Source organism: Eriocheir sinensis, chromosome 17, assembly GCF_024679095.1.
Source record: "Eriocheir sinensis breed Jianghai 21 chromosome 17, ASM2467909v1, whole genome shotgun sequence".
In the NCBI taxonomy this organism is placed as follows: domain Eukaryota; kingdom Metazoa; phylum Arthropoda; class Malacostraca; order Decapoda; family Varunidae; genus Eriocheir; species Eriocheir sinensis.
In genome coordinates, this window is record NC_066525.1 from 12,665,416 (window position 1) to 12,687,906 (window position 22,491).

General features: G+C 40.1%; 1 protein-coding gene across 50 annotated transcripts in view; it reads left to right on the top strand.

Annotated features, from left to right (window-relative positions):
• Positions 1-22,491, top strand: part of LOC126999958 (60S ribosomal protein L17-like) — a 30,536-nt gene continuing 8,045 nt past the window's right edge. For 16 of the 50 annotated variants that reach the window (XM_050863205.1, XM_050863201.1, XM_050863209.1 and 13 more), the window contains exons 1-21: positions 511-598; positions 3,490-3,624; positions 4,600-4,698; positions 6,175-6,888; positions 11,836-12,101; positions 12,448-12,486; positions 12,666-12,709; positions 13,269-13,310; positions 13,486-13,527; positions 14,850-14,888; positions 15,076-15,121; positions 15,681-15,722; positions 15,898-15,939; positions 16,100-16,157; positions 17,115-17,153; positions 17,341-17,384; positions 17,950-17,991; positions 18,163-18,204; positions 20,599-20,656; positions 21,769-21,807; positions 21,995-22,038. In XM_050863205.1, coding sequence (XP_050719162.1) covers positions 518-598; positions 3,490-3,624; positions 4,600-4,698; positions 6,175-6,414 — 555 coding nt within the window. In that variant the 5' untranslated portion in view covers positions 511-517 and the 3' untranslated portion in view covers positions 6,415-6,888; positions 11,836-12,101; positions 12,448-12,486; ... (13 more) ...; positions 21,769-21,807; positions 21,995-22,038. Of the gene's footprint in view, positions 78-122; positions 273-510; positions 599-3,489; positions 3,625-4,599; positions 4,699-6,174; positions 6,889-11,835; positions 12,102-12,447; positions 12,487-12,665; positions 12,710-13,268; positions 13,311-13,485; positions 13,528-13,683; positions 13,742-14,849; positions 14,889-15,075; positions 15,122-15,680; positions 15,723-15,897; positions 15,940-16,099; positions 16,158-17,114; positions 17,154-17,340; positions 17,385-17,949; positions 17,992-18,162; positions 18,205-18,364; positions 18,423-20,209; positions 20,238-20,396; positions 20,439-20,598; positions 20,657-21,768; positions 21,808-21,994; positions 22,039-22,491 lie in introns of those variants that run through there. The other 34 variants (XM_050863159.1, XM_050863176.1, XM_050863181.1 and 31 more) reach the window with 29 other exon arrangements.

Below are 22,491 nucleotides of genomic sequence, written 5' to 3' on the forward strand. Positions count from 1 at the left end.
GCGGGCCGCGGGTGGTTGGAGATTCCGCCGCCAGGGTTGCGCTGCCTTCCTTCTCTTCCCGGCCGCGGCCTCAGCTGGTAGGTGGTGCGGACCATTCTTTTATCCCCGACCATCTGGTGACCCGTACGTCCCCGCGCCCTCAGAGTGTTGCATGGAGGTGCTGCCGGCCCCGCACATCCAGGCTGCGGCATAGCTAGGAGCACAGAGGAAGCAGTGGCCGGTGGTGGCGGTGTTGAGGGCAGTGTTTACAGTGTGGCGGCGTGACCTGCCAGGTGGGGCTCGTGTCCCTGCCCTGCACCTCCCGGCCTGAGGGTTTAGGGGACACCCATAACACTGATAGATTGAACAACTTATTTTACACACTTTGCCATTCAGTTCCATTCACTCATGACTTGTCTCGGCCTTCATTACCCTGATCTTCCTCCTCGGCCAGCACAGGCTTTTGCTTTGATAGCGATAGTGTAAGGGTTTCCTCCCATCCCTGGCCTCATATCCTTTATGTCTCCTCAGAATCAAGATGGTGCGGTACAGCGCCCAGCCGGAGAACACCACCAAGTCATGCAAGGCCAAGGGGTCAAACCTGCGATGCAGCTTCAAGGTAAGTCAGCACGTCAACATTCTAGTAGGGTAAGATTTTGGTAATTGTCAAGATTTCACCCAGCCCCTTCCCGTGGTTGACAGTAAAGTTAAGTTCCCTCATTAGTTTTCACTACGAGGTAGTTTTTGTATTATTCTATATTGTCACCACTTTCACACCCACGAACGCTTTGGTGCTCTCTGAAGGGTTCAGTGTCCATACAACACATTGCCGTGTTGCTTTGCCGTCGGGAATCACTCGTTCTTGTGATAAGAACATAAGAACTCTGGGAAACTGCAAGAGGCCGAGTGGCCTACACAGGGCAGCTTCAGAATCCCCCCCACTACTCATGATGGGTGAGGTGTAGTTTCAGGGATTACAGGTAGAGGCTTGATCCTCGTTTACCTTCGGTACGGGTGTACGCTCCAGTACCCTGTCTCCTTACTATAAGGGTAATTATTGAGAATCACTACGTGCCTCCAAAATACGATATTACACCTCCCTATTATATTTAAGGGACGAAATACATGTCCCTTAAACATAATATGAAGGCGGATAAACTTTAAAGTAAAGAAAAAGTGGTAATGGTAGTGAAAAGGCTTATACATACATTTGTTTTGGTGGCGGCGGCAGCCATTGATAGTTGAGCAATGTTGCCAATGATCTGGTTAGCGATGGTACGCTTAGTTAGCGATTAGCCCAGGCATGTGAGACCAGGTCCACCATGCGTGTTTTTTTTTATAGAACACGCACCTTTACCTAATACTATTCCCGGCCCAAACCTTCACAAAACCCTTTGAGTAAAGGTGCGTGTTCTAAAATAATAATAACCACGCGTGGTGGACCTGGTCTCACAAGCGTGGGCTAATCGCCAACCAAGCGTTGGATCGTTGGCAACACTGCTCACCTCCCAATGCCTTTATTTATATCACAAGAACGAGTGATTTCCGGCGGCAAAGCAATACGGCAGTGTGTTGTATGGACACTGAACCCTTCATATAGCACCAAGGCGTTCGTGGGGGTGAAAGTGGTGACTATAGAATAATATACCATAGTTTTTGGTAAAGATTTGGTGTACGTCCCTCCAATCAACCCAAACAATAGATCAAAGCAAATGTAAAAATAGCCATGCAGTCTATGGGAACCTGTGTGGCTGCATGCATCATAGTAGCCCATAGTGTCCTGCATCAGCCAAAATCTACAGCTCACCAGGGCCCATACTTTTAAAGCTAACACTTTGTCTCAGACTCGTCTTAAGAGCCCAAACCGGCCCTGTGGAGCCCTATATTCTGGGTGTTAATCTGAGACGCGGCGCGAGTAGTTAAAGTTGGTCCGGGGCAGGCATAAATCCTGGGTCTTCGTCTGAGACATCGACCTTCAAATGTAAACATTGCCGGGTGTTGCCAGACAGCCAGCGTGCCTCATCAAATTGTTTTACATTCAAACGCTCATTATGTAGCCTTACAAAACCCTATTATAATGGATATGATGGACTGTACAACAGTACAGTCTGTTCATGCGTGTGGCAAGGACATTGAGATCTCAGAGTTTCACGTATCTTGGTAGCATTCATAACAACGCGACGGTGAGTCTGGCCAGGAAGTCTTACGGTGGATGGGTCTGGCCCACGGTGTAATGGACTCGCTCAACACGAGTATATGGCGCTGTCGATACCTGTGCAGAAGGACAAAGATCCGGATCTTCAAGTCCCTTGTGCTCCTTGTCTTACTTTATGGTTGTGAGACATGAACGCTAAATGGGGACTTGGAGAGGCGGATTGATGCCTTTGGTAATAAGTGTCTACGCAGAATCATGGGATATCACTGGAATGACTTGTGCCAAACTGCCGACTACTCTGTGAGACTGATTCGACATATGTTACCTGCATATTCGGTCAACGCCAACTCCGGCTATACGGGCACGTGGCACGTTTTCCGGAAGCTGATCCTGATCATCAGGTTGTCTCTGTAAGAGACAATCCTGAGTAGAGGAGGCCAAGGGGATGCCCACGGTGTTCGTGGCTTGAGCAAGTTAATAGATCCTGCCGGGAGGTACTCGGGTTGGGAAGGGGGCCTGAATGGAGACTCGCCCAGAGGGACCCCCGGGCTTGGCGTTGTAGGGTGGGCGAGGCGATGCGCCCCCCGGCATATGCCCCCATTGATTGATTGATTGATTACCCATTAATTTTCATGAGATGACTGATCTCGCCGTTGTTGGCAACTTTACCTTCCTCACTACCCGTGGCAGCTGGAGCCCCAGCCATGGTGCACATTCACCTCTGAGACGAGACATAAGTCAATGCCATCACTCGCCACTGTGTAAAGTGACATGAGTCATGGTAATATTCCAGACTTATGTTTGTCATCAGTGGCAGGGATAGGAGGGGGCAGCCAATGCTGACCACCCTGTGGTGGATATGGGACTGCTGTGTGGGTGAAGAATTTGTGGAGCAGGCTGTATTTGTCAGTGTGGCTCTGAATGAACAGGTATCTGGCTAGGTACTGGTACAAGAAATTACTTATACCTGGCTGCTTCACCCACTCCTTTCCCGCCACAGCCATTCCATGTTTCGTGTGTCAATCTCACTGTTCACTGGGTCCACAAAGTTTTCTGAGTGGTAGATCTCAAAACTACCATACTATGGGTCAGGCTAGTTTGGGTCTATAGGCATTGTTAATTCTTTAGTGTTGGCAATTTGTCACTCATTGCCTCTGGGTCTGTCAGGCCAGTTAACACCTGTCCTGTATCAAGTCCACATGTACACTGGCTTAGTAAGCAGCTCAGTCACCTGATTTGGATTTAATGAATATTTAGTTATCAAATTGTTAGCTAAATGAAAATAATTGGTGATTTTATATATTATATACAGTTCTTATTTATATAAGTGTTCAATGACAAACCCTTATTTCCAGAATACTTGTGAGACTGCCAATGCCATCAAAAAGATGACCTTGGCAAGATCTGTTCGCTACTTGAAAAATGTCATTGCAAAAAAGGAGTGTGTCCCCTTCCGTGTGTACAATGGAGGTGTGGGCAGGTGTGCACAGGTGAGTGAAACATGTTTTGAATCATTATCATCATCATCATATCATCGACGCCTGCTCCTAGGAGCTCCCACCAGGGGATGGCCACGGCAGAAGAGTTTCCAGCTTTCTCTATCCAGACACTCCCTCCTTGCCTGCTCAAAGTTCCTCAAAGATCTTTCCCCCCTCTCCCTAACATACTCAAGCACCCTATCCCTCTATTTCACTGGAGGTCATCCTCTAGGATTCCTTCCCTCTATCTCACTCACATGCACCCTTCTGATCATCTTACTCTCCTCCATTCGCTCCATGTGGCCAAACCATGTTTTGAAATGTGTTAGAAATCAAAGGATGTACCATTTTACTCTAAACTATCCTCTTTTTTGTTGGGGGGAGGGTCCTTTGTTAAAAGATGTTGATTGAACACTCCTTGTGGAATCCACTTTGCTTATCAGAAAGAAAGTTGGAAGTTTATATATCCTTAAAATTTTACAATTAAGGATTGTTTGACAGGCTTTAAAAGTCAAGAAAATAAAGCTGTAGCAAATTATTTAGTGTGGTCACCCTTCTTAGGCATGGGTATATAAGTGTACTTCCAGCAGGAAGCAAAGATACATCTTGAAAGGTAGAGACAAAAATAAAAATGTTGGACCAGGCAGGGTGTCAGCACAGAAACACCATTTTTAAGGACAATAGAAGGAACTCCTTCAGGTCCATAAGGTCTTGAGGATTTAGGCCAGAAAGGGTATTGAAAACATCAGTATTGAGAATTTTGATATCAGTCATAGCATAGTTGGAGAGGAATGAACAAGAGGAAAATGTTATATTTGTGGCAGTGCTAGTGTGTAGGCAAAAGGTAGCATATACATTTGCTGTGGTCTAGTTCTCAGAGCAGTCATGTTTCTGTGTATCCATTCATCCAGGTTCAGCCTTAACCTTGCATACTAGGGACATGGAAATTCCTAGCTTATGAAATTTGACAACATTTTACTGTTTCAGGCTAAGGCATGGGGGATCACCCAGGGCAGGTGGCCGAAGAAGAGTGCCCGTTTCCTTCTTGACCTGCTGAAGAATGCTGAGAGCAATGCTCAGTACAAGGTAAGCTGTGGGCAAACTAATATATACATATATATATATATATATATATATATATATATATATATATATATATATATATATATATATATATATATATATATATATATATATATATATATATATATATATATATATATATATATATATATACACACCAATATTATTTATTTTTTATTATTATTTATTTATTTAGGTGCTATAGGCTATAACGCCGGTAGGCTTTCTTGATGGGCCTAGTGGTCGGCCCCAGCCCGTTGTAACGCCATCTTTTTTTGGCTCATGCTGCCCCCCGGAGTTCATTTTTGATTCACTTGGACGTTTCCTCTAGAGTCCAGGTCGATAGGTGGTCTTCAGGACAGCATGTGGGTAGTCTTAGGCCACTTGGTGGTGACTGAAAAGTCTTGGGTGGTAGCGGCGGATTCAAACCCACGTCGTCCAGACCGTGGTGAATGCGGGGCCCGCACGCTAACCACTCAGCCACTTCCTCCCCAACATAGCCCAGATAGCTCATAGCTTGAGCAGGTTAATGGATCCTGCCATGAGTTACTTGGGATGGGAAGGGAGCCTTAACCCCTTAATGACGTTGATGCTGCTGGCATCATATAGTTCTTTCAGACGTGGGCAATGAGCATGACGCCAGTGCCGGAGAGCAAGAAGCTATCTGAAATTTGAAGGCTGCATGTAACTAGGTTTCTGTCAATGCTAAGTGACTAACTGGCACCTTTTTTGTCCCTTACCACCACTCCGTGCTGAAAATAGCCTTCTGTTCCTGCCTACACATCATGGTGTTTGCAGAGCGATTATGTTTCCTCAGCCAATCTGTTTCAGCGGTCTTCCTTTAGTTTCTGCTCGTTGTGTGCGCTAGATGAACCAGTATCTTGTTCACAGGAGTGTTCAGAGGAGTGGGAGGGGGAAGTTTGATTTTGGGGGTGAATTATGAAATTCCAGCCAAATGGTCTGTCCAAATAATAATCTGATTTCATAGTTAAGTTATACGAATGATTTTCTACAACTTTTATTCAATGAGATTCATTCCAGAATGAAAAAAATACAAAAACTTACCAAAATTATTTTTCAAGATTCACCACAACTTTGGCTCTCTGTAGGCAGTAAATTTCTGGGTCAAAGATTATAAGCTATAATTTTCAGACTCCATTGTGATAAAATGAGCAACTTCAATAAATTTTTATGTTCGTCGCACCAGTAAAAAGTTGGAATTTTGGGGGAATCATGGAATTCCAGCCAAATGCAACAACCTAGAAAGAAATGGATTTCACAACTGGGTGTGCCAGAAAATTTTCTATAAAACTTTTATGACTTTTTCTTAGTTTCTAAGTGTATTTTCCGCTGAATTTTGCGTTCTGGGGAGATCTCCCGAGAAAAACTTTTGCGGTTGAATGGGGTTAAGGCTGGTCTCATCGGCTAGGTGAGTTATTACCTCCCTGTTTAGCATTAACTGAGTGTTGTTGCCCACAGGGTCTTGAGGTCGACCACCTGGTGATTGAGCACATCATGGTCCAGCGCGCCCGTCAGATGCGCCGTCGCACCTACAGGGCTCACGGCCGCATCAACCCCTTCATGTCCTCACCGTGCCACATTGAGGTGATTCTGTCTGAAAAGGAACAGGTTGTTGCCAAGGCACAGGATGAACCAGTGAAGAAGAAAGTCTCTAAGAAGAAACTTGCTCGTCAAAAGCTTATGGCTGCCAGGGAATAATTTGTTCATTGCAATAAAAAAAAAAAATCAAAGAAGGGAAGTTTCATTAACCGAATGATTATTGTTTCTATTGCAAGTTGACTATTAAGTGATAATAATATTGTTTTATGTTTACACCTGTGGATGCATAGTTATATTCAAGCATGAAAACTAAAACCAGAAGCCTTCATTTATTATCTTAGTAAGCTAACATGTTCTAGCTGGACATATCTTCAATATAAGTCTGTATATTCAGTGTGTTAATTTCCCTCCTCTTTTTGAGCTATTTGGAGTCCCTTTCATCAAGTTTCATGTGGGATATATTTAGGCTGTCAATATGTTGCAAAGAAAATAGTTTGCATGGAGGTTCAAGCCACAACAATTGTTCCAGAATATCTATATTTGTTATTTAGTAATGCACTTGAATCTAGTGAATTTCAGATGAAGATGGAAGCTACCCTTACCACCAGGATGTTGACCACCTTGGGATTTCAAGTGAGTACAGTGTTATATTTGTTGTATAATTCTAACAAAACTGAGCAATACTATTCAATATGTAGTAGGGTGCTGTTTTTATTAATGTCTGCCTCATATTATGCAGAGGTGGGCAAGTGCAGTACTTTGAGCAGTAGTACCGCATCACAAAAAAAGTACCACACTACTGCAAAATTTCTGAAAATACCATGCTTGCTGTTTTTTTATTTTTCCCCCCAGTTAATCAGACTCAGTCAGTCAATCGGTATCAGTCATCAGAATCAGTGATTCACTCATTCTGACTTCTCAGTTATTGTTCAAAATTAAATACTAAATAGACAGACTAAACTACTACACTGCGAGTCTTTTTTAACCCGTGCGGTGCCAGCCATTTCAACCCCGGACTCGTCTGTTGTGCTGGCCAATTTTTCATTTTTTTATGAGCTTAAAAAACAGTAAGCAATTGTAAAATAACGGAAAAACATGCAAAAGTGAAAAAAAATTTAAACCCACCTGTTAGTGTTGCCTCTCATTGGTGCTTATTAAATGACGGTACTCTCACTTGGTTTTACATAGTTTTATTAATTACTGAATCATCATCAGACATGTCTGATAAGCTGATAACATATCCTCAATACCAAACACGAATAACTTAGTAAATCTGTTCGTTACTCAACCCAAGGTGGCGCGCCATGACTGCCTCTGATGATGACTGTTCAAGCACTAACATGATTGCCGCTCATGTCCCGTACAAAGTTTTATTTGATGCATAACATCCTATATCTGTTTTTTAACTTCGTTGTAACTTCTCTATTTTATCATTCTCTCTCTCTCTGTCTGTCTGTCTCTTCAATGTAGCCAAGATCAATATTTTTTTATAATAGTAATAATAATAATTATTATTATTATCTCAATTCAAATTTCCACGTGGATGGTTTGCTGAGGCCTGAGATGCCAGTGCTTAGAGCTTTCCCACGGTCGATGTCTCGCTATTACCAGTTATGTGTTTTGTCTTAATATGTTTGACAGTTTGAATAATGTTTCACACTGTTCCCGTCATGACTTTCCTATATTAGTAATCTTTCATTTTCTCTCAAACGCCGGAGAATTCCTCCTCTTCCCCTTCACTCCCCCATATCCTCCCTACCTTTCCTTCCTGTCTACTACAGCTGTTATTCAAGGTCCCACCACCCTTCCTTCCTTCCTTCCCACTTCCTCCTCTCTCCTCTTCCCCCTTCCCTGTCCCCTCCCTCCTCCCTCGGAAAGTTGCAGTATATAAAATATGATAGATATTAAATAAATTGATTCCAAGAGTGCATTTGTAGCAGTTTGATTTATTATTGCTTTTATTTTGGGAAAATCTATTGTACATTGAGGCAATTGTACTATTTTAAGCATGTCTCCTTTGTTTGGATAGCCAGGATAGGCACTGAAGTATTTTTTATTTTGACTACCGCTGCCGCAGTACCGCACTGGGAAAGAAAAAAATGGGACCACACTACTCCGGAAGAAGTACTGCACTTCTGATTTTTCAGTACCACACCCAACTCTTATATTATGACAGCTATAATGTTTTGCTTTAAAAAATATCGCATTCATTCACTACAGAGTTAGTCGTGATTGAGATTTCTCATAACACTTAAAAAGTGCAATTTTTTATAATGACTAATTCCACCTCTGTGATCTGTTAATGATCTGATTTGATTGCATTCAGGAGACCATGGTTGTCTTTGTGTTCGCAACTCTTCAAACAGCTAAGTTCCTAAACAAGGAGACATTGAGGAAAATCTCTCCTCCTGTCCTGTCCCAACATTTTACAAATGTATCGTCTTGAACTCCGTTCAGCTCTAAACCAGTGCTTTTATTGTCTCTTTTAATAGAATTTGGTATACGTGATTATCCGGCCTGGAAAGGACCACCGGCAGGCAACGCCTTTGCAAGGTTATGGAGAAGATGGTGAATGAATATTTTATCCCTTCTATCTTTGGAGTCATCACCAACACCAAGTTACAGTGTTCTTTGATTTGGCCTCCATGAGTTTGGTCTTTTTATCAAACAGTTTTTATCGAATCGTTTCTTGAGGGTGAGGTTGGAGACATGCACTCTGATGCTCTTCTTTTAGAAGATGGTGTGAGTATTCTCAGTGTTACTCTCTTGGCCATCAACAGCGTTATTAGTGTACTACCAGAAGGAGTCCGAGGAGTTTGTATGTCGATGACCTGTCCATCTCAGTCTCTGGATCCAGGATGTCACTGATATACAGCTGGCACTTAACAGGATATCCACGTGGGATGAAACTCAAGGTTTTCGGTTCTCCCAAACTAAGACTGTGGACCCAGACCTATACTTCGAATCTCATGTGGAGGAGACCCGATTTCTTGGGCTGATATTCCTCACCTCCGGTATATCAAGGCAACTTGTTTGAAGGCAATTAACCTCCTTCAGACCCTCCTCATGTTGATATATTCATCTATGTTGGACTCTGTGCATCATGCTGGGGTCCGTCTTGCAACAGGAGCCTTTAGGTCATGTCCGATTACTAGTATGTTAGTGGATGGCATGCATTCCTTGGACCTAGGTCTTTAATGCTGAGATGCTGGTATCGGACTCACCACCTTCCAGATTCTGTGCCTTTTGGATATAGGGTGCAGTCACTTATGGCAGCCTGGGCAGTTCCTCCATTCACTGTTTGTCAGTCCTTATTTTAGAGCACTGATGGGTCTAAGTCGGACACTGGAGCAGGCTTAAATTATGTTTAGTCTCCCCAGAACTCCTTTACTGTTTATAGCGACCTTATTTTATCGATTTTAGAATGGTGGCCCCTGTCCCTGCTGCTGCAAAGGCTTCCTCATGTTGGTCCCCATGACTGTCCGGCACTTGCTGGTCCTCTCCCTAATGCTGGGGAAAAGGTGCTCACCTCCATCTCCTGTAGTCTTTTAAACGCTGAAGTTATTCTAATGGACCATTTTAGAACACTTTTAATACCCCTCAACATACTTTGGTCCATGGATAGATTTTTCTAAACTAAGATTATTTTACTAATTTGCTTTCCAAAATCCCAAATCAATCAATCAATTATAATGACTAATAGATTTCCTGATATTATTTCTTGTTTCTGATAGGTTGCAGCAATGGGTTTACATATTCTCAGCCTAGGTTTTCTCCTAAACACCATAGTGAAATTGGTTTCTATGCCTAATTTGTCTGAATAATTATTACATTCTGTCCTATGCAGTGAAGATGTCAGTATTTTTTTATCTTCCTTTTCATATTCTTGAAGAAAAAAATTGTACCATCAAAGTTTCCTTTCTCGTCACGTGTTTTAAAAACTTCAAAGTACCACATTTTACCCATTCAGCTTAATATCTACTGCCTTTCCTATTACACCCATATTATAATTGTTTTATGCAATTTTCTATTTCTTTCATAACATTGTGCTTATAGGATGAGTTTATCTTCTTTCCCCGACCTAGTGTTTTGAGGACAAGGAAGCTTCTGAACATAATACACAATCAATGTGTTTGTTGTTTCATACAGTCAATGATTAGGTATTTCATGTTTCTTGTCGGAATGACAAATGTTGTGCCTCACTTCCTGTCATGATTTCATTATTCAGGAGTGGCCTGTGGAAAAATACCGCGGAAGTGACCGCCATTTTGATTGAGAGAGCGGGAACTCACCTCACCAAGGCGGGAAACGGGACCTTTTTCAAATCATTTCGTTATTACTGCCAAAGCTGAGCTATGCGTGTGATGCATGACCCACTATGACCAAGTGCATGTGTTAGGTTATTAATAAATAATAAATCCATAGCCGTTAGGGCGTTTCAGCATAAGTGTTGCACAGAAAACGAGATGTCAGTATGGCGAGAGCTGGCATCTTGACCGCGGCTGGTGGTTCTTGAAAGGTCTGGACTTCCGAAAATCCCATAAATTCGCAGCAATAAAAAATATAAAATAAAGTATCTGAAAATTTGAGTTCTCGGACTCGCAGCCCCTTCGTGTCTTTTAATTATTTAAATATCTGACCAGTCACACACCCATAGGACAAACAAAGGCAGATGAACCAGCTCTTAAGTTTATTTAAGCAACAAAGAAACTTGCTGGAAATTAAGAATAATTAATTAATCCCAGGCACACAGCAACCTAGCTATCTATCTTAAAACATCCTAGCAAATAGATTACTTAGCTGTAGGTGTGAGAAAGCCAAGCCACACCTTGTCTTCCTCGTGGTCTTGGAACCCTGGAGCCCTTCTTCAATCCTCTCTGCAACACGCCGTGCCCTCCTTACCTCCCACGTCTACCCTCACCTGAGTACACAGTCACTCTGGACTTGGATACTACAAGGCTGGAAAGACCACCACGATGAGCAACGTGGCACGGGAGGATGTGAGGGACGTCTGCTCGCGGTGGAGTCTCGGAGGAAAATGCCGGAAGATGGTGGCGGGACCCACAATGCTCCGCTCCCCAGCCGCGGTCAAGATGCCAGCTCTCGCCATACTGACATCTCGTTTTCTGTGCAACACTTACGCTAAAACGCCCTAACTGCTATGGATTTATTATTTATTAATAAGCTAACACATGCACTTGGTCATAGTGGGTCATGCATAGCACACATAGCTCAGCTTTGGCAGTAATAACGAAATGATTTGAAAAAGGTCCTGTTTCCCGCCTTGGTGAGGGACTGAGTTCCCGCTCTCTCAATCAAAATGGCGGTCACTTCCGTGGTATTTTTCCACGGGCCACTCCCTGAATAATGAAATCATGACACTGCCACTACCACGAAGGTGAGAATCCTACCCAATACCTTTTGCATAATATATAGGTGTCCTTGCCCTAATGAGGAAAATTTTCTATTCTGAATGAACTTTGCAGTTCTTGTTGATCATGCATGGCACTGAGTATAAAGTAACTGTTGTTATTTTAATTCAAAAGAATTCCTCTTGTGACCATTTTTCATGTGTTTCAGAAGAGCAGATCTGCCGATGGTCGTTTGGTGGTGTGTTCATGGGTATGTATCTAAATGTTTTCCTTTTGCCCTGTCTAGTGATATGATGTTTTGCATAGTTCAACTGAAAACAATGTTGACAATAATTTACTGAGAGATCAAAACTTTTTATGACGTAGGTCAGTGTTATGGTGGTTATGTTTATATTCTTCTCTTTTCTGTTGGACAATTGATGTTGGTGTGTCCGGGTTGGAGACAAACAGCTGTGAAGGAGATAATTGTTGAAGGTAATTATTATTTAATTATTTTTTTTACCCTCAAGTTTTCATGTTATTTAAAAACAAAAATTTATTAATTTCTTAGCGTAGTCCTAATTCATGTCACATGTATGAAGAGTACCACATTTTACCCATCAACTTAATATTTACTGCCTTTTCTATTACACCCATATTATAATAATTATTGTTTTATGAAATTTTCTATTTCTTTCATAACACTGCTTATAAGATGATGAGTTTATCTTCTTTCCCCGACCTAGTGTTTTGAGGACAAGGAAGCTTCTGAACATAATACACAATCAATGTTTTCATTGTTTCATACAGTCGATGATCAAGTATTTCATGTTTCTTGCAGGAATGACAAGTGTGTTGCTTCACTGCCACTACCATGAAGGTGAGAATCCTGCCCAATACTTTTCCATAAGTAATGTGTCCTTACCCTAATGAGGAAAATTTACTATCATGAATGAACTTTGCAGTTCTTGCTGATCATGCATGGCACTGAGTTATAAAGTAACTGTTGTTATTGTTGGTCTGAAGGGATTACTCTTAACTATTTCTCGTGTGTTTCAGGAGTGGAGATCTACTGCTGTGTCTTTCTTTGGTGTTTTTTTTGTGTAAGTATTTCACAAATGTTTTCGTATTGCTCCATCTTGTGATATGATGTCTTGCGTAGTTCAACTGAAAGTAATGTTGACAAATTTGTACTGAAATATTGGTTGTGCATGTCATTGGTCATGTAAAGGTGATAGTTTCTTTTTATCTTCTGAACAAACAGCTTATATTGGTTTATGATGTTTGAATGCAAGCAGCATTCAAGAAGATTCTGTACTGATAATTTTTTAGCTTAACTTTCATGTTAGTCAATAATATAAACTAATTATATTTCATAGTCTTCATCCTCATCACTTGTCCAAACCATGCAAGAGTACTCACCATGATTCATCTATTCAACCTCAACCACTGCACATCCATTCCTTTTCCTATTTTGCACATACCAAAATTACATGTCTTATGCCGTCATTTTCATCCATATATGTGCTTGTAATGTGATGAGTTTATCTTCTTTCCCCGACCTAGTGTTTTTGAGGACAAGGAAGCTTCTGAACCTGATTAACTATGAAAATTTTCATTGTATCATACTTTCAGTGATCAAGTGTTTCATGTTTCTTACAGGAATGACTGCAGTGTTGCAACTCACTACTTTGTTGAATGGAGGTGAGAGACTTACCGTCTACCTTTTGCATGATCCCTTTTGTCCCAATGAGGAAAACTTTCCATCCTGAATGAACTTTGCAGTTCTTGTTGATCATGCATGGCACTGAGTATTAAGTAACTGTTGTTATTTTCAGTCAAAAGAATTCCACTTGTGACCATTTTTCATGTGTTTCAGAAGAAGAGATCTGCAGATGACCCTTTGGTGGAGTGTTCATGGGTATGTATCTAATTGTTTTCCTTTTGCCCTGTCTAGTGATATGATGTTTTGCATAGTTCAACTGAAAACAATGTTGACTGATTTACTGAGAAATCAGTTTTTCATGATGTAGATCATATTATGGTGCCTATTTTCATATTCTTTCCTGTTGAACAGCTGGTATTGGTGTGTCATGGTTGGAGAAAAACAGCTATGAAGAGGATATTTGTTTGAGGTATTATTATTGTTATTTATTTATTTATTTTTTTATTTATTTATTTATTTATTTATTTATTTTTTTTATGTTTTTTGAGAAAAAAATATTAATTAATTTCTTAACCCATAAAGGGTGGGGATGTTCTGACATTTTCCCAAAAATTGCACACTTTCCATTTTCTTTATCTATCCTTCCTCTTCAGTCTGCCGCAAACCCGAAGTCTCTGTTGTGTGGTGTTTCCGTAGTGATGTAATGAAGTGCACTATCTTTTAGCTCTCAGCAGACCTATGTTCAGAATGCTGTGTAGGTTGTGAGTGGTGCTGCATTGCTAATCACCTCTCCCACTCCCTACACTTGACCCCGCTGTATAGCCCCTTCATTACCCTCATATTCTGAATTTGATAACCCTGAAGTGTAGTGGGATGCATCCTTAGGTTCTTCAGTATCACTTCCACCATCACCATAATGAAATTGATCTACCAGGATGGCCACCAAAGCGAGGTTGCACAATAACAGGGCTAAAGTTCAACGCTTCTGCCGTCACTGCCTTACCACTAATACCACGTTTGAGGCTTGAAAAAGACACTTTCAGCTCTCCCAATTGTGCTCACATTGCGAGCTCTTTTAGGAGCAAAAGGAGGCTTATGAGGAGTTGGAGTCACTGGCTGTGGACACTCAGGTGCACAATCAGACAAGAAAGATGCAACTCTTCCTGCCATTGTTACAGTCACAGAAACGCTGGGGATGGCACAGAGGAGATGTCTGGCACCCTAAGAGTCACGCAGACCCATAAGTCCCCACGCAAACTTCTAAATTAATGTAGAAAATGGCAGACCGTAAAAACCTGTCACCTGCCCATTAGGGTTTTACATAGTCTTTATTCTTGTCATATGTCCAAATCTCCTCACCCATTCAACCACTTGACATCCATTTCCCCAACCATTACACCCAACCTAAATTATATGTAATTATTTCATTCACAATAATGTGATTGTAAGGTGATGAGTTTATCTTCTTTCCCCGACCTAGTGTTTTGAGGACAAGGAAGCTTCTGAACATAATACACAATCAATGTTTTTTTGTTGTTTCATACAGTCAATGATCAAGTATTTCATGTTTCTTGCAGGAATGACTAGTGTGTTGCTTCACTGCCACTACCATGAAGGTGAGAATCCTGCCCAATACCTTTTGCATAAGTAATATATAGGTGTCTTTACCCTAATGAGGAAAATTTACTATCATGAATGAACTTTGCAGTTCTTGCTGATCATGCATGGCACTGAGTTTATAAAGTAACTGTTGTTATTTTTGGTCTGAAGGGATTACTCTTAACCATTTCTTGTGTGTTTCAGGAGTGGAGATCTACTGCTGTGTCTTTCTTTGGTGTTTTTTGTGTGTGTAAGTATTTCATAAATGTTTTTGTATTGCTCTGTCGTGATATGATGTCTTGCGTAGCTCAACTGAAAGTAGTGTTGACAAATTTGTTCTGAAAATATATTAATTGTATATGTCACTATGTAAAGGTGATAGTTTCTTTTTTATCTTCTGAACAAACAGCTTATATTGGCTTATCATGTTTGAATGCTGCAAGTAACATTCAAGAAGATTTCTGTATTATTAGTTTTTTAGCTTTATGTTCATGTTAGACAATAATATTATCTAATTACATTTCAGTCTTCATCCTCATCACTTGTCCAAACCATGCAAGAATACTCACCATGATTCACCCATTCAACCTCAACCACTCCATATCCATTCCTTTCCCTATTATGCACATACCACAATTACATGTCTTATGCCGTCATTTTCATCCATAGATGTGCTCGTAACGTGATGAGTTTATCTTCTTTCCCCGACCTAGTGTTTTTGAGGACAAGGAAGCTTCTGAACCTGATTAACTATGAAAATTTTCATTGTATCATACTTTCAGTGATCAAGTGTTTCATGTTTCTTACAGGAATGACTGCAGTGTTGTAACTCCCTACTTTGTTGAATGGAGGTGAGAGACTTACCGTCTAACTTTTGCATGATCCTTTTTGTCCCAATGAGGAAAACTTTCCATCCTGAATGAACTTTGCAGTTCTTGTTGATCATGCATGGCACTGAGTATAAAGTAACTGTTGTTATTTTCAGTCAAGAGAATTCCTCTTGTGACCATTTTTCATGTGTTTCAGGAGAGCAGATATGCAGATGACCCTTTATTGGTGTGTTCATGGGTATGTATCTAATTGTTTTCATTTTGCCCTGTCTAGTGATATGATGTTTTGCATAGTTCAACTGAAAACAATGTTGACAACAATTTACTGAGAAACCAAAGCTTTTCATGATGTAGGTCATATTATGGTGCCTATTTTCATATTCTTTCCTGTTGAACAGCTGGTATTGGTGTGTCGTGGTTGGAGAAAAACAGCTCTGAAGAGGATATTTGTTTGAGGTATTTATTTATTTATTTATTTATTTATTTTTTTTAAGTATTAATTAATTTCTTAACCCATAAAGGGTTGGGATGTTCTGACATTTTCCCAAAAATTGCACACTTTCCATTTCCTTTATCCATCCTTCCTCTTCAGTGTGCCACAAACCTGAAGTCTCTGTCATGTGGTATTTCCATAGTGACGTGATGAAATTCAATATCTTTTAGCTCGCAGCAGACCTGTGTTCAGAATGCTGTGTAGGTTGTGGGTGGTGCTGCATTGCAATCACCTCTCCCACTCCCTCCACTTGACCCTGCTGCAAAGCCCCTTCATTACCCTCATATTCTGAATTTAATAACCCTGAAGGGTAGTGAGATGCAACTTTAGGTTTTTCAATATCATTTCCACCATCACCATAATGAAATTGATCTACCTGGATGGCCATCAAAGCGTGGTTCCACAATAACAGGGCTCGGCCTTCCTGATAAAATGAGGGGCTTAAGTTCAACGCTTCTGCCATCACTGTCTTACCACTAATACCACTTTCGAGGCTTGAAAAAGACACTTAGTTCTCTCCCAATTGTGCTCACATTGCGAGCTCTTTCAGGAGCAAAAGGAGGCTTATGAAGAGTTGAGATCACTGGCTGTGGACGCAAACTTCTAAATTAATGTAGAAAATGGCAGACCGTAAAAACCTGTCACCTGCCCATTAGGGGTTTACAAAGTCTTTATTCTTGTCATATGTCCAAATCTCACCCATTCAACTACTTGACATCCACTTCCCCTCCTATTACACCCAACCTAAATTATACAGTATGTAATTATTTCATTCACAACAATGTGATTGTAAGGTGATGAGTTTATCTTCTTTCCCCGACCTAGTGTTTTGAGGACAAGGAAGCTTCTGAACATAATACACAATCAATGTTTTTGTTGTTTCATACAGTCAATGATCAAGTATTTCATGTTTCTTGCAGAAATGACAAGTGTGTTGCTTCACTGCCACTACCATGAAGGTGAGAATCCTGCCCAATACCTTTTGCATAAGTAATATATAGGTGTCCTTACCCTAATGAGGAAAATTTACTATCATGAATGAACTTTGCAGTTCTTGCTGATCATGCATGGCACTGAGTTTATAAAGTAACTGTTGTTATTGTTGGTCTGAAGGGATTACTCTTAACTATTTCTCGTGTGTTTCAGGAGTGGAGATCTACTGCTGTGTCTTTCTTTGGTGTTTTTTTTGTGTAAGTATTTCACAAATGTTTTCATATTGCTCTATCTTGTGATATGATATCTTGCGTAGTTCAACTGAAAGTAGTGTTGACATATGTATACTGAAAATATATTAATTGTATTTGTCACTAGTCATGTAAAGGTGATAGTTTCTTTTTATCTTCAGAACAAACAGCTTATATTGGTTTATCATGTTTGAATGCTGCAAGTAACATTCAAGAAGATTTCTGTATTGATTAGTTTTTTAGCTTTATATTCATGTTAGTCAATAATATTATCTAATTACATTTCAGTCTTCATCCTCATCACTTGTCCAAGCCATGCAAGAATACTCACCATGATTCACCCATTCAACCTCAACCACTCCATATCCATTCCTTTCCCTATTGTGCACGTACCACAATCACATGTCTTGTGCCGTCATTTTCATCCATAGATGTGCTCATAACATGATGAGTTTATCTTCTTTCCCCGACCTAGTGTTTTTGAGGACAAGGAAGCTTCTGAACCTGATTAACTATGAAAATTTTCATTGTATCATACTTTCAGTGATCAAGTGTTTCATGTTTCTTACAGGAATGACTGCAGTGTTGTAACTCCCTACTTTGTTGAATGGAGGTGAGAGACTTACCGTCTAACTTTTGCATGATCCTTTTTGTCCCAATGAGGAAAACTTTCCATCCTGAATGAACTTTGCAGTTCTTGTTGATCATGCATGGCACTGAGTATAAAGTAACTGTTGTTATTTTCAGTCAAGAGACTCTTGTGACCATTTTTCATGTGTTTCAGGAGAGCAGATATGCAGATGACCCTTTATTGGTGTGTTCATGGGTATGTATCTAATTGTTTTCATTTTGCCCTGTCTAGTGATATGATGTTTTGCATAGTTCAACTGAAAACAATGTTGACAACAATTTACTGAGAAACCAAAGCTTTTCATGATGTAGGTCATATTATGGTGCCTATTTTCATATTCTTTCCTGTTGAACAGCTGGTATTGGTGTGTCGTGGTTGGAGAAAAACAGCTCTGAAGAGGATATTTGTTTGAGGTATTTATTTATTTATTTATTTATTTATTTTTTTTAAGTATTAATTAATTTCTTAACCCATAAAGGGTTGGGATGTTCTGACATTTTCCCAAAAATTGCACACTTTCCATTTCCTTTATCCATCCTTCCTCTTCAGTGTGCCACAAACCTGAAGTCTCTGTCATGTGGTATTTCCATAGTGACGTGATGAAATTCAATATCTTTTAGCTCGCAGCAGACCTGTGTTCAGAATGCTGTGTAGGTTGTGGGTGGTGCTGCATTGCAATCACCTCTCCCACTCCCTCCACTTGACCCTGCTGCAAAGCCCCTTCATTACCCTCATATTCTGAATTTAATAACCCTGAAGGGTAGTGAGATGCAACTTTAGGTTTTTCAATATCATTTCCACCATCACCATAATGAAATTGATCTACCTGGATGGCCATCAAAGCGTGGTTCCACAATAACAGGGCTCGGCCTTCCTGATAAAATGAGGGGCTTAAGTTCAACGCTTCTGCCATCACTGTCTTACCACTAATACCACTTTCGAGGCTTGAAAAAGACACTTAGTTCTCTCCCAATTGTGCTCACATTGCGAGCTCTTTCAGGAGCAAAAGGAGGCTTATGAAGAGTTGAGATCACTGGCTGTGGACGCAAACTTCTAAATTAATGTAGAAAATGGCAGACCGTAAAAACCTGTCACCTGCCCATTAGGGGTTTACAAAGTCTTTATTCTTGTCATATGTCCAAATCTCACCCATTCAACTACTTGACATCCACTTCCCCTCCTATTACACCCAACCTAAATTATACAGTATGTAATTATTTCATTCACAACAATGTGATTGTAAGGTGATGAGTTTATCTTCTTTCCCCGACCTAGTGTTTTGAGGACAAGGAAGCTTCTGAACATAATACACAATCAATGTTTTTGGTGTTTCATACAGTCAATGATCAAGTATTTCATGTTTCTTGCAGAAATGACAAGTGTGTTGCTTCACTGCCACTACCATGAAGGTGAGAATCCTGCCCAATACCTTTTGCATAAGTAATATATAGGTGTCCTTACCCTAATGAGGAAAATTTACTATCATGAATGAACTTTGCAGTTCTTGCTGATCATGCATGGCACTGAGTTTATAAAGTAACTGTTGTTATTGTTGGTCTGAAGGATTACTCTTAACTATTTCTCGGTGTTTCAGGGTGGAGATCTACTGCTGTGTCTTTCTTTGGTGTTTTTTGTGTAAGTATTTCACAAATGTTTTCATATTGATCTATCTTGTTATATGATATCTTGCTTAGTTCAACTGAAAGTAGTGTTGACATATGTATACTGAAAATATATTAATTGTATTTGTCACTAGTCATGTAAAGGTGATAGTTTCTTTTTATCTTCAGAACAAACAGCTTATATTGGTTTATCATGTTTGAATGCTGCAAGTAACATTCAAGAAGATTTCTGTATTGATTAGTTTTTTAGCTTTATATTCATGTTAGTCAATAATATTATCTAATTACATTTCAGTCTTCATCCTCATCACTTGTCCAAGCCATGCAAGAATACTCACCATGATTCACCCATTCAACCTCAACCACTCCATATCCATTCCTTTCCCTATTATGCACGTACCACAATCACATGTCTTGTGCCGTCATTTTCATTCATAGATGTGCTCATAACATGATGAGTTTATCTTCTTTCCCCGACCTAGTGTTTTTGAGGACAAGGAAGCTTCTGAACCTGATTAACTATGAAAATTTTCATTGTATCATACTTTCAGTGATCAAGTGTTTCATGTTTCTTACAGGAATGACTGCAGTGTTTCAACTATGGAGGTGAGAGACTTACCGTCTACCTTTTGTCCCAATGAGGAAAACTTTCCATCCTGAATGAACTTTGCAGTTCTTGTTGATCATGCATGGCACTGAGTATAAAGTAACTTGTTATTTTCAGTCAAGAGAATTCCTCTTGTGACCATTTTTCATGTGTTTCAGAAGAGCAGATATGCAGATGACCCTTTATTGGTGTGTTCATGGGTATGTATCTAATTGTTTTCCTTTTGCCCTGTCTAGTGATGTGATGTTTTGCATAGTTCAACTGAAAGCAATGTTGACAACAATTTACTGAGCAACCTAAGCTTTTCATTATGTAGGTCATATTATGGTGCCTATTTTGATATTCTTTTCTGTTGAACAGCTGGTATTGGTGTGTCGTGGTTGGAGAAAAACAGCTCTGAAGAGGATATTTGTTTGAGGTATTTATTATTACTATTTTTTATTTTTTTATTATTATTATTATTTATTTTTTATTTTTTTATTTAAGTATTAATTAATTTCTTAACCCATAAAGGGTGGGGATGTTCTGACATTTTCCCAAAAATTGCACACTTTCCATTTCCTTTATCCATCCTTCCTCTTCAGTGTGCCACAAACCTGAAGTCTCTGTCAAGTGGTATTTCCATAGTGACTTGATGAAATTCAATATCTTTTAGCTCGCAGCAGACCTGTGTTCAGAATGCTGTGTAGGTTGTGGGTGTTGCTGCATTGCAATCACCTCTCCCACTCCCTGCACTTGAACCTGCTGCAAAGCCCCTTCATTACCCTCATATTCTGAATTTAATAACCCTGAAGGTTAGTGAGATGCAACTTTAGGTTTTTCAATATCTTTTCCACCATCACCATAATGAAATTGATCTACCAGGGTGGCCAAAAAAGTGTGGTTGCACGATAACAGGGCTCGGCCTTCCTGATAAAACAAGGTGCTAAAGTTCAACGCTTCTGCCATCACTGTCTTACCACTAATACCACTTTCGAGGCATGAAAAAGACACTCGGCTCTCTCCCAATTGTGCTCACATAGCGAGTTTTTTAGGAGCAAAAGGAGGCTTATGAAGAGTTGAGATCACTGGCTGTGGACACTCAGGTGCACAATCAGACAAGAAAGATGCAACTCTTCCTGCCATTGTTACAGTCACAGAAACACTGGGGATGGCACAGAGGAGATGTCTGGCACCCTAAGAGTCACGCAGACCCATAAGTCCCCACGCAAACTTCAAAATTAATATAGAAAATGGCAGACCGTAAAAACCTGTCACCTGCCCATTAGGGATTTACATAGCCTTTATTCTTGTCATATGTCCAAATCTCCTCACCCATTCAACCACTTGACATCCATTCCCCCTCCTATTACACCCAACCTAAATTATATGTAATTATTTCATTCACAACAATGTGATTGTAAGGTGATGAGTTTATCTTCTTTCCCCGACCTAGTGTTTTGAGGACAAGGAAGCTTCTGAACATAATATACAATCAATGTTTTTGTTGTTTCATACGGTCAATGATCAAGTATTTCATGTTTCTTGCAGGAATGACAAGTGTGTTGCTTCACTGCCACTACCATGAAGGTGAGAATCCTGCCCAATACCTTTTGCATAAGTAATATATAGGTGTCTTTACCCTAATGAGGAAAATTTACTATCATGAATGAACTTTGCAGTTCTTGCTGATCATGCATGGCACTGAGTTTATAAAGTAACTGTTGTTATTGTTGGTCTGAAGGGATTACTCTTAACTATTTCTCGTGTGTTTCAGGAGTGGAGATCTACTGCTGTGTCTGTCTTTGGTGTTTTTTTTGTGTAAGTATTTCACAAATGTTTTCATATTGCTCTATCTTGTGATATGATATCTTGCGTAGTTCAACTGAAAGTAGTGTTGACATATGTGTACTGAAAATATATTAATTGTATTTGTCACTGGTCATGTAAAGGTGATAGTTTCTTTTTATCTTCAGAACAAACAGCTTATATTGGTTTATCATGTTTGAATGCTGCAAGTAACATTCAAGAAGATTTCTGTATTGATTAGTTTTTTAGCTTTATATTCATGTTAGTCAATAATATTATCTAATTACATTTCATAGTCTTCATCCTCATCACTTGTCCAAGCCATGCAAGAATACTCACCATGATTCACCCATTCAACCTCAACCACTCCATATCCATTCCTTTCCCTATTATGCACATACCACAATCACATGTCTTGTGCCGTCATTTTCATCCATAGATGTGCTCGTAACATGATGAGTTTAT